Source organism: Enhydra lutris, unplaced genomic scaffold, assembly GCF_002288905.1.
Source record: "Enhydra lutris kenyoni isolate GAN:26980312 unplaced genomic scaffold, ASM228890v2 scaffoldscaffold66, whole genome shotgun sequence".
Lineage (NCBI taxonomy): Eukaryota > Metazoa > Chordata > Mammalia > Carnivora > Mustelidae > Enhydra > Enhydra lutris.
This window is the reverse complement of record NW_019154150.1, coordinates 10,941,324-10,953,769: the sequence shown is the minus strand read 5'-3', so window position 1 is coordinate 10,953,769 and position 12,446 is coordinate 10,941,324. Positions and strand designations below refer to the sequence as shown.

The window sequence follows — 12,446 nt, the reverse complement described above, 5'->3', positions numbered from 1 at the left end:
GGACCATAGCAAAACCTTTCAATGATTCTATTTTTGAAGTATTTGGGTTTTCTATGTAAATAATCATGTCATATGCAAATAAAACTAATTTCCAATTTTTTTATATTTACACCAAGTGTTTGTTTTTTTTTGGCGTTCTTTTTTTTTTTTTTTAAAGATTTTATTTATTTATTTATTTGTCAGAGAGAGAGGGAGAGAGAGCAAGCACAGGCAGACAGAATGGCAGGCAGAGGCAGAGGGAGAAGCAGGCTCCCTGATGAGCAAGGAGCCCGATGTGGAACTTGATCCCAGGACACTGGGATCATGACCTGAGCCGAAGGCAGCCGCTTAACCAACTGAGCCACCCAGGCGTCCCTTTTGGCGTTCTTTTTAAAAAAATTTTTCATTTATTTGTTTGGCAGAAAGAGAGAGAGAGAGAACGAGAGGGGGAATACAAGTAGGGGGAGTGGAAGTGAGAGAAGCAGGCTTTCCACTGAGCAGGGAGCCTGATGCAGGGCTTGATCCCAGGACCCTAGGATCATGACCTGAGCCGAAGGCAGACACTTAAGGACTGAGCCCCTCAGGCGCCCCTCGTTTTCTTGTCATATCGCATTAGCCAGGAACTGCCGAAGATTTTCATATGTAGTTTGCTGTATTTTTTTTTAAGCTTTTTTTTTTTTTAAAGATTTGTATTTATTTATTTGACAGAGAGAGTGCGAGCACAAGCAGGGGGAGCAGGAGAGGGAGAAGCAGGCTCTGCCTGAGCAGGGAGCCCAATGTGGGGCTTGATCCCAGGACCCTGGGATCATGACCTGAGCCAAAGGCAGAGGCTTTAACCCACTGAGCCACCCAGATGCCCTGCTTTTTACATTTTGCCCATCTATTTTCCACCTTCTTAAAATCACTATTAGATGTCACAAACTAGTAGCCACCTACTGTAACAGCAATCAGCACTGTTATCCAAATAATTCCAGTTTTCCTTCTGGGTACATGGTAGGATTGCACTTCCCTGCTCCCTGAAGTTAGGGGTAGTTCCATCAATTGCTTTGGCCAATAAGATGTAAGCTACTTCTGAGTGAAAGCTTTAAGAGTCAGTGTGATTCACCACATTCCCTTTTCCCTGCTGTGACAAAGACGGAAGTGAAGAGATACGGCCTTCCCCAGCATAGTCCATGAATGAGGAGAAGGTGGGTTAGGTAATCTGATGATGGTAGCTACAGGTCACTGATGGTTACTGAGCTGGTCTAAGGTAGCTAGTACAAAGGAAGGCACGCTATAAGTATAAAATATCTAGACATCAGATTTTGAAGAATTAGTAAGATAAAAAGAATATAAATTTTATCTCACTGATACTTTTTTTCTATTGATTACAGGTTGAAATAATATTTTGGATAGCTCTGGTTAAATAAAATATATGATTAAACTTGAGTTCACCTTTTTAAAAAAATAGTTTTAAAATGAGGCTACTAGAAAAATGTGAATAACATATGTGGCTCACATTCTCAGTATCTCCTGGACAAGTGCCACCGAGGAGAGGGCCCACCTACTCGATGCTAAACATGCGCATGAGTGAAAAATACACTTTTATTGTTTTAAGCCTCTGAGGTCTGGGGGTTGTTACTACAGCAAAACTGAACCCACACTGACTAGTATATCTACTCAGCAGTCACTCCTCCCTTCTCCTCTGTGGAAGAGCTCTGACTCTGTTGAGGGCAGAATAAGCCAGTCTAAATCCTTCCTATTTTGGGCCTCCCCTGGCTGCAGGGTAGCCATGTGACAAAGTTCTAGCCAATCAGCCTAAGTGGAAGTTCCCTGGGGTTTTCTGTGAAAGCATTTACTTTCTACAAGAGGGAGAGGCATGGGTAGTGCTACTCCTCCCTCTCTTCTTCCCTTCAACGTGGATATGCTATCTGAAGCTTGCAACTTTGAGACAAAAACAAGAGTGAGGACGAAAGCAAACCCCCCAACGATGGTGGAATGGAAAAATGGAGAGACAGAAGAACAGAACAGAACCTGGGTCCCTTTGATGGCATCATCAGGCCCCTAAACTAACCCCAGCAACTGCCAGACTCAGGGCTTTTATGTGAAAAAATAATCCCCTATTTGTTTAAGCTGTTATTTGTCAGTTTTCTTTTACTTGCTGCCAAAATTGTTCCTATCTGATACAGGTCTATTCTTGGAAACAGCATACAGATGAATTTGTCAAGCCAATCTGATACAGTCTTGGTCCTTTGTCAGGAGAATTTGGTTCATTGAACTAGGTTTCATGCCTACTCTTATGTTTACTGTTTATGTTGTTTGTTCTTTTTTTCCTTTTCTTAATTTTGATGGCTTGTTTACATTTCTGCCCGTTTCTCCTCTCACTCCTTGTACATTCTGAGGATCTGTTTTCTTTCTTTCTCTCTTTTTAAAAAAAGTGTGTGTGTGTGTGTGTGTGTGAGAGAGAGAGAGAGAGAGAGAGAGAGAGCGAGCAAGTGAGCAAGTAGGGGGAGAGGCAGAGGGAGAGGGAGAGAGAGAATCCCAAGCAGGCTCCACGCTCACCACAGAGCCTGACATGGGGCTCTAATGAAGATCTATTTTCTAACTGTGCTGCTTGTTACAGTTCTATTCCTGATAGTTATATTTATTCCTACATTTTCTATAATTATATCATAACAGAAGATCAATCTCACCCAGATTTTTTTTTGTCCTCTCTCTGAATCATCACATGTCTGAAAATGTATTTCCTTTGCTTTGATAGATAAATGGTATCTTGGCTACATATAGAATTTTTGGTCTGGAATTCTCTCCCAGGAACCTGTACATTTTTCTCTCATAGTCTTCTGGCTTTCAATATTATTGATGAGAAGTCTGGTACTAGTATAATTCTTTTTCTTTTGAAAATATCTTGTTCTGGTAGCTTGCAAGATTTTCTCTTTACACTTAAATTTCAGAACTTCAACAGCATATATGTGCTCCTCCACTTGCTTCCCCCCATTCCGCTGCAGACTTGGCTAGCCCTTATAATGTACACATTCGAGGCTTTTTTTTCCAGCTGAAGAAAAATTTCTTCTATTACTGTTTCTCTTTCTGGAACTCCTATTACTTGCTGTTAGGTCTCCTAGATGCCTCTTCCTGGCTCACAATAATCATCTCTGTGTCTCTGGTCTGAACTGTAAGATATTTTTTCCACTTGTTCTTCTAGAACATTAATTCAGTTCTCAGCAGTGACCATCCTCAGTCTCCTTTTTCTCAGTTTGTTTACTGAATTTTTATATTTAGAAATCATGGGATTTCTTTTTTAAATTCTAAAAGTTACTTTTGTACTCAAAATTCATTTCTTGAAATATCATTTCCTGAGTTGTCTACTTAAGTTCTCTTAGGAAGCCTGGGAGGCTCAGTTGGTTGGGCATGTGACTTTAGCTCAGGTCATGACCTCTGGGTCCTGGGATCAAACCGTGCTGGGCTCCACATTTAGCGGGGAGTCTGTTTCCCCTTCTCCCTCTGCCCCTCCTGTCTCTCTCTGTCTCTCTCTCAAATAAATAAATCTTTAAAAAGTTCTCTTCTAGGGGTGCCTGGGTGGCTCAGTGGGTTAAGCCGCTGCCTTCGGCTCAGGTCATGATCTCAGGGTCCTGGGATCGAGTCCCGCATTGGGCTCTCTGCTCAGCAGGGAGCCTGCTTCCCTCTCACTCTCTCTGCCTGCCTCTCTGCCTACTTGTGATCTCTCTCTGTCAAATAAATAAATAAAATCTTTCAAAAAAAAAAAAAAAGTTCTCTTCTATCTGTTCCACTAGTTCTACCTCAGTGGGAGCCTCATATGCTAGTTTTTCAACTTGGACCTTCTCAGCAGTGGCAAATGAGGGAGCAATGCCAGGCCCCACAAGAAGCAATGTTTTCACAGTCCAGCAGAGCCCAAATTGACAAACCACAAGAGAGGAAGAAAGTCCCTGTAGTAATGGTCTCCTGTAGGGCCCAAGAAGTAAAAGCAACTCAACTCATCCGTATAGCCCCTCCAAGGACCACACACATTAAGTGGGCAGTAAAGGTCCTTTCCAAAGAGATCCACAGCTCTTGCTGGCTGGGGGGCCTCAAAGGACTATTTGCTTCAAGTCTGTCCCAGGACTCCAAGGAAAGCAAGCATTTTCCTCTGTTGGTAGGTCCCTGTTTCTCACTGAGGACCAGAGAGGATGAATCCTGTGCCTGCTCTTTCCCCTGGTGATGTTGGGAAAACTAGAGGCCTTAACGCACTTTCCAGGTTCCACCAGCAGGCTCACCTGGTTTTATCAAGAGAGAGAATTTAAATCGTCAGAGCCATGTGCTCAGGTTGTCCTTCCCCAAATCCTTTTCCTTACATTCATATATGCTTTTGAAATACTGTATTTTCTAATCCCAAAAGTAATTTAAGCTTATTTTGTGAAAATTAGGAAAAGCCAAAAGAAAAAAGAGAAAGAAGTAGAGCACAGAAGAAGGGAGAACATCCTATATATAATCCCATCAGCCTGAGATAATCTCTTCATATTTTGGCATATATCATTCTAGTCTTATAAATGCCTGTGTGTGTGTATATGACTACATGTGTACTTATAAATATACTCAACTACTACGTTTTATCCCCTAATATACTTATAAATACACTCACCTACAAGTTTTTTATCTCCTAAGTGACATAGGTGAACATTTCCCTATGTCAGTAATAGTTACGAGACATCATTTGGAACAGCTGCCAACTACTTGACTGTGGTTATTCTGTGGGGTTTTACTGTCTATTGTTGATCATCAGGTTGCTCACAATTTTGCAATCTTATAACCTATGCTGGACAGTATCCTATAGTTCAATCTTTGCACATCTATAATTATGTCAATAAATAACTGCTAAGGTTTTATGATTACATTGTCAAATTTCCCTCCAGAAAGGTGTAACCGATTAAATGGCTACTAACAACCCATTTACATCTTCTACCCTCTCTGTGGCTACCCCTCATCCAAACCAAATAGTATCTTTATAAGTATCTTTAATAATTTGACAGATGGAAAAGGCTAGCTCACTGTTTTAGTTTGCACTTCTTTGATTACTAACCATACTGAACACTTTTCCTGTTTACTGACCAACTGAATTTCTTATTTTGTGAAATGCTTGCTCAGGTCTTTCGCTCACACTATTTGGGACATAAAGTTTTATGGTTTTTGTGTCCTCAATCTCAACTGTCTTCACAGTGAATAATCATCTTTGTCTTTCAGTGATTGTTACCTGAAATTCTATTTGACTGAATGGCTGTTGCAATCCCTGCTTTCTTCTTGCTTGTGTATTTGTGTGACATCTTCTTGCTCATCCTTTTACTTTTAGCTGCTCTGAGTCACTTTGCTTAGGGTATGTCTGTTAGGCGGCATGTGGGTAGAGTTTAGTTGGTTTTTTTTTTTAACATATTATGAAAATCTGACTTAAAATTTTATATGTGAGGGGTTTAAAGAATATATAACAAATATATTAGACAAAGTAGTTAAATCCCTTTATACTTATTATCGGTTTTTGGGATGCCTCTGTTTCTCTGTTTGTCTTTTGTGTCTTTCTCTGCTACTGGTTCTTTAGCTTTCCATTTCATGCAGCCAACCACCCAGGACAGAATGTTATAAAAATGTGAAGTGATTCTTATAACTATCATCAAGCATGTGCTTCAGTTGCTAAATGGGAATGACTGAGATATCCTGACAAAGAAGCTGACCTTTTTGGTCAGTTCAGATCTTTCAGTTAATGGCTGTACATGTAACCATCACAGACCCTTATTCAGGATATCCATGAAGGGTGGGACAGATACGCAGCCACAGAGGCTCTGCTGAGTGCACAGTTCGTGCCCGCACTGACCTTCTGAAGCCCACCATTCTCCTCCACCAAGGGCGGAAGCACACTGGGGCTGCTGTTGGGCGGCGCCTCCACATTGTAGTCACGGAAGCAGCAGAAGAAGGAGCTGAGGATGCCACGGCTCCTCTGCTTCTTTAAGCTGACGTTGCACTGGGATGCTGGAAAGAGAAACAACACACTGTGGTCAACTGCAGCACATACTCCTAGTTGTCATGCAATGGGAAAACCCGAATGTGCAGCTGTCCCGCCCCAGGGAGCCCCGATACCAGGAGACCTACTCAGCACAAGAAGATGAGGGGCCCTAGAAGTTATTATGAAGGACTGTTATTCAACATGTGATTCCTAGAGGGCCAGCTGGTTGATGGAGTCCAATCCTGCTGGCTGGACAGAATTCCTCTGACCTCAGCCCAGTGGGGGCTGCTTGCTCATTAACTGACCCATCGTCAGGGCCAGGCACCATCTGCATTGCTGAACCTAGCAGACAGTCTTCTGACCCGGGACTGAGCACCACTTCAAAACAAAGATCCTTTCAGGCAAAATCAGACTTGACACTCTCTGAGAAGCATTTCTCTGAGAAGGGTACCAAGAAAGAATCACTCTGAAACTAGTCTAACTTCATTAAGAGTAACTTCATCATGAGATAAGGTGTGTAAGGGCATACAGAAGGCCCCTTCTTAAATTCTGCTGTTTGTCAAGAAATGGATGGGAGGGCTGGAGTCCTCCATGACACTTCAGCATAAACAGCAGATGTGGGACAGAGAGCACATGGTCCAGCAGGAGCAGGGCTGGCAAGGGCAAAGCCCATCTTCCTGAAACCTGGGGCAATCCTGTGCCATGGACTCATTTTCTGGCCTGTCCTGGACTCAGCCTCCCAAGGGATTGATGCTATCCTTTCTGTTATTCAGGCCTCAAGATGAGCTGCCACAAGTCAGATTTAAAAGGCCAAAAATTAGTATAAAATGAAAAACACATCTCAGGAGAGGAGACTGACAACCTGGAGGGCCAGGAGCAGTGCCTGGGAATGCAGCCAGGGCTGTCCCACCACATACCATGTCTGGGTGGGTCAACAGTACTGAGCAGAGGCCATAAAGGGCCTGTGCTTGGGGTTAACGGGGGAAATTACCAATGTAGGAAATCACTGAGTCCACATGATAACTGTTGGAGTTTATCTCTCCCAAAAAGCAGTTTTGGCATGATTCCTCTGTGTACTTGAGTCATTTGTACAGCACCTTCCCTCTCAAGAGATCACAAAACTTCTGCTAATAGTCTTGGGGTACTTTTCTGCCAGCAGCAAAACCAACATGAAGAAAGACTGAAAAACTTCTTGCCAGCAACTCCACAGGCATGGATGGCCTCCAGCCTGGGCTTGGGCGAGTGGCTCAGTAAGTGTGAGTTTAAGATCCCCATTCACTAACTACGTGCTTCAGAACCATAACCCCCTGGAAACACTAGCCGTTTTATCTTTCTTGAGAATGCCTGGGCCCATGCCACAGGCACCAGTCTTTTCACTTGGGGCACCCGATGGCAGGCCAAGCCAGGCCACAGGGACCTCCAGGGACAGAGGCCTCCCAAGCAGCAGAGCGGTGGTGGTGGGGGGCACATGATAATGACCACTGTTTACTGAGGACCGGCCCTCTTTACTCTACTACTTTACAACCCTCACTTCATGGAACCCACACAGCTATCCAAGGAGATCAGCATTACTGCCTCTGTCTTACCGCTGAGGGGATACAACCAGGAATTCGTATGCTGGGATCTGAACCCAAGAGGGCTTGTTTCCAAAGTGTGTGCTCTCTCTGTTGCCATGCTAAACACAGTCTAGACAGATCAGGTCAGATCAAGGAAGGAATATGCCAAATGGAGAGAAAACACTACAATAAATTCTTACTTAATATAAAGAATTGGGTGGGGGGCGCCTGGGTGGCTCAGTCCGTTGAGTGTCCCTTTGACTCTTGATTTAGACTCAGGTCATGATCTCAGGACTGTGAGATGGAGCCCGGTGCTGGGCTCTCTGCTGGGCCTGGGGCCTGCTTGGGATTTTCTCTCTCCCCTTCCCCCCCTTCCCCCCCTGGAGTTGCTCAGTTGCCTCACCTCTAGATAATAAACAAATAGTTAATTTGAAAAAAATGTCTGATTGATTAAACTGTTCTGTTGTTACTTTGAGTGCTTTAGTTTTCATGCCACACTCAAATAATTTAGTCAGAGGAAGAAAAAATACTGCCTGCCTCTTCCTTGGCTGATAGCACATTTCTCTGCAAGTAAACAAGAGATTTGTTCATGTCTCAGAGACACTGAGCAGCCGATGCCCGAGCTGGGCAGTAAATAGCTCTGTAAAAAGCACCCCCTCAGATCTCATTTTCATCCTCAGATCACATACATTTTCCCCACAACCACCTAACAAACAAATTAAAAAATGAACTTCTACACTAAAAAAAGTCCTGAACCTGGAGCCAGTGAGCTACTTATAATTTCTACCATATGACAGCTTACCATGTAGAAGCCACAAATAGAGCGCTGGGAGTGAGTCCCTGGGAAGGCCGTCACCCCCTGAGGGGAAAGCAGCAGTTCACTTACTTACGCCACGAGGTGAAGCAACCCAAAGTGGTCTCACTTCCAAGACTGAGGGAGGGGCCAGGCCTCTTCCCATTAAATAAGCTTCGTTCTAGGGCCTACAGGAAGCTTTGGAAGGTCAGGGGTTGCCTACTTTGCTAATCGCTCCTGGACTGGTCTGGTACTCTCAAAATCAGGCTAGCAGGGGATATGAATGGAGTTGCTCAGGACCAGCATCACCCTCAACCCCATCCTCGGTACTCATTTGGTCCTCAAAGGGCTCAAGATGCTGGCTGGTTGGGTCTAATAATCCTACTGCCTTCCCCCTGCAAATTGCTTTCTATCCATTACCGAGGCCTGGCCAATCTAAGCCATGTGACTGGCTTAGGATTGGGCATTTGACCCAACCTGGGCCAAGGAGAGTGTGCCCCACGATTCATGCTACAGCCCTTTGAAAGGATGTTCTCTTTCTGCTGGTTTGCCAAGTGGGTAGGATGTAAACCTGGAGCCCCCGGTGGCTCCTTTGTCACTAAGTGAGAGGCACCTACCCGAGCATAAGCCAGAACTGAGGAAAAAGGAGCCTGAGATACAGAAAGGGATGGTTCTCTGACAATACCATCTAGGGACTTGGTTTCATTAAAACCAGATCCTCCTGGAATTTTCAGTTATGTAAGAGAATAAATTACCTGTTTCTCTGGGTTTATGTTATTTGTGGTAGAAAAGATTATTCTTGAAAACGTCAGCTCCCAGGCAAGGCAGTGTAGAAACACTGGTGAACCACACAGGTACCATCCCTACCTCATGTGGCCCACGTCTGGCATGAGAGACACTGAACAGTGCAAGGCACTGATGGGGCCCAAAGTCCAGATTTGGGGTATGGTAGGAGTTATCTCTTAGAAGAAATGTTTTCTGAGCTGGGCTGACAGTGCATACCATTGCTGGAGGGGGCAGGGAAGTGGGGAAACAGCAACGTGTAAAGGGCCTGATGTGAGAGACAGCATGATGTATCTCAGAAATCAGAGGAGTTGCCATGGTTGATGACAGCCTTGCAAACCAAGATGATGAGTTCGCATTTGCCTCTAAGGAAATGGGGAGTAGATGAGCAGATCGTACTACAAATGTACTACAAATGTACTACAAATGTCACAGTTTGACCTCTGGAACTGGAACCTCTGAATTTAAATTTTAAATTGACTGATATAGGCTATTGATCTGCATCAAAGATTTCCAGAATGCCGTATTTGCAAATCAGAGATATGGACCATTTTGGGTAAAGAGCCTAGAATGGAAATTTCTTACTTTAAAGTTGACTTTAAATCTATACTTTCAATGCCATCCCAATCAAAATTCCACTAGCATTTTTCAAAGAGCTGGAACAAACAATCCTAAAATTTGTATGGAACCAGAAGAGACCCCGAATTGCTAAGGAAATGCTGAAAAAGAAAAACAAAACTGGGGCATCATGTTGCCTGATTTCAAGCTTTACTACAAAGCTGTGATCACCAAGACAGCATGGTACTGGCACAAAAACAGACACATAGACCAGTGGAACAGAGTAGAGAGCCCAGATATGGACCCTCAACTCTATGGTCAACTAATCTTTGACAAAGCAGAAAAAAAATATACAGTGGAAAAAAGACAATCTCTTCAATAAATGGTGCTGGGAAAATTGGACAGCTATGTATAGAAGAATGAAACTCGATCATTCTCTTACACCATACACAAAGATAAACTCGAAATGGATAAAAAGACCTCAACATGAGGCAGGAATCTATCAAAATCCTAGAGAAGAACATAGGCAGTAACCTCTTTGACATCGGCCACAGCAACTTCTTTCAAGATAAGTCTCCAAAGGCAAAGGAAACAAAAGCGAAAATGAACTTTTGGGACTTCATCACTATTAGAAGCTTCTGCACAGCAAAGGAAACAGTCAACAAAACAAAGAGGCAACCCACAGAATGGGAGAAGATATTCTCGAATGACACTACAAAGGGCTGATATCCAAGACCTATAAAGAACTCCTCAAACTCAACACCCAAAAACCAGATAATCACATCAAAAGATGGGCAGAAGACATGAACAGACACTTCTCCAAAGAAGACATACAAATGGCTAAGAGACACATGAAAAAATGTTCATCATTATTAGCCATCAGGGAGTTTCAAATCAAAACCACATTGAGAAAGCACCTTACATGAGTTAGAATGGACAAAATTAACATGTGCTGGAGAGGATATGGAGAAAGGGGAACCCTCTTACATTGTTGGTGGGAATAAAGCTGGTGCAGCCACTTTGGAAAACAGTGTGGAGATTCCTTAAGAAATTAAAATTAGAGCTACCCTATGACCCTGCAATTGCACTACTGGCTATTTATCCCAAAGATACAGACATAGTGAAAAGAAGGGCCATCTGTACCCCAATGTTCATAGCAGCAATGGCCGCAGTTGCCAAACTGTGGAAAGAACCAAGATGCCCTTCAACAGATGAATGGATAAAGAAGATATGATCCATATATACTATAGAGTATTATGCCTCCATCAGAAAGGATGAATACACAACTTTTGTAGCAACATGGGCGGGACTGGAGGAGTTTATGCTGAGTGAAATAAGTCAAGCAGTGAGAGTCAATGATCATATGGTTTCATTTACTTGTGGACCATAAGGAATAACACGGAGGACACTGGGAGATGGAGAGGAGAAGTGAGTTGGGGGAAATCGGAGGGGGAGACAAACCATGAGAGACTGTGGACTCTGAGAAACAAACTGTGGGTTCTGGAGGGGAGCGGGGTGGGAGGGATGGGTGAGCCTGGTGGTGGGTATTAAGGAGGGCATGTATTGCATGGAGCACTGGGTGTGGTGCATAAACAATGAATCTTGGAACACTGAAAAAAAATAAAATTATAAAAAAATAAAAAATAAATACAAGTTACATGGAGATAAAAAAACTAAAACTAGAAATAAATAAGCAAGTTATATGGAAAGAAAATGGGCTTTGGAGTTATATTTTGGGTTCAAGTCTCATCCTGCATGGGTCAGCAAGTGTGACTTCATCTACCTAAGCCACACCACTAATACGGGAATCTTCATACCTATCCTTGCAGCGAGGTCTGCCGTGTGGATGCAGCAAAAATACACATATTTGTTCAAGAGAGAAGATCTACCAGCACCTTAAAATACAGCAGCAATAGACTGATTTTAGGTACCAAATTTCACTGTGAACATTCAGAAGTTAGCGTGTATCCAAACAACAGTCCTTACAGAAACAGCCTGGCTTTATGAGAAAACATGGAGGCAGTCCCGTTTTGGTTTTGGTTATGTGAATTCTTTTTTTTTTTTTTTAAAGATTTTTTTTTTTTTTTAAATTTATTTGACAGATCACAAGTAGGCAGAGAGGCAGGCAGAGAGAAACGGGAGGAGGCAGGCTCCCTGCTGAGCAGAGAGCCCGATGCGGGACTCGATCCCAGGACCCTGAGATCATGACCCGAGAACTTGAAGTGGCTCCTTAAAACTTTATTTTCTATCCAGTGAAGGTTTCTTTGCATGATGATGATGATGATGACGATGATGGAAACGAAACAAATAAAAGGCAGATCCACGTGTGAAGCTTAATAATAAACCCTAGGACTCAGGACTTTTCTAGGAACTCTTACATGAAATAAGGTTAGAAAGAAAAGTACTGTAGTTAATTAGAAACATGAAACGTCCAGGGGAAAGTCCATCAAGGTGGACAGCGAGGTCTGGTCCTTCAGTGGGATCAAGAGGACTGGTCTAAAGAGGTATCAAACTGTATTTATGCCAACAGATGGAAGGTGCGACTGGATCCACCACGAGTGGGTCTGCACTGGCCTGGAGGGGGTACCGCTATCTGCTTAGACTTCCTGACCTACCTGGTTCCCTTCTGCGTCCAGATATTGAAATGCTGACTCGACACAGTGTTTCTTATCAGTGTGATAGCCGGCCGCGCCACCTATCACTGCCCTTAAACAATTCTCCCATTCTGACCTTGTTTAGACTGCAGGTGTGGGGAGGCTCTGGTTCCATCCTGAACCCTAGCTTCAGGCAAACCTCTGGGGTCTACATC

General features: G+C 43.4%; 1 protein-coding gene across 3 annotated transcripts in view; it reads right to left on the bottom strand.

Moving 5' to 3' along the window:
- LOC111159135 (CTD small phosphatase like) overlaps positions 1–12,446 on the bottom strand; it is a 115,895-nt gene that overhangs the window by 29,149 nt on the left and 74,300 nt on the right. For all 3 annotated transcript variants that reach the window (XM_022521554.1, XM_022521557.1, XM_022521556.1), the window contains exon 2: positions 5,819–5,973. In XM_022521554.1, the coding sequence (XP_022377262.1) occupies positions 5,819–5,973 (155 nt within the window). The remainder of the gene's footprint in view (positions 1–5,818; positions 5,974–12,446) is intronic.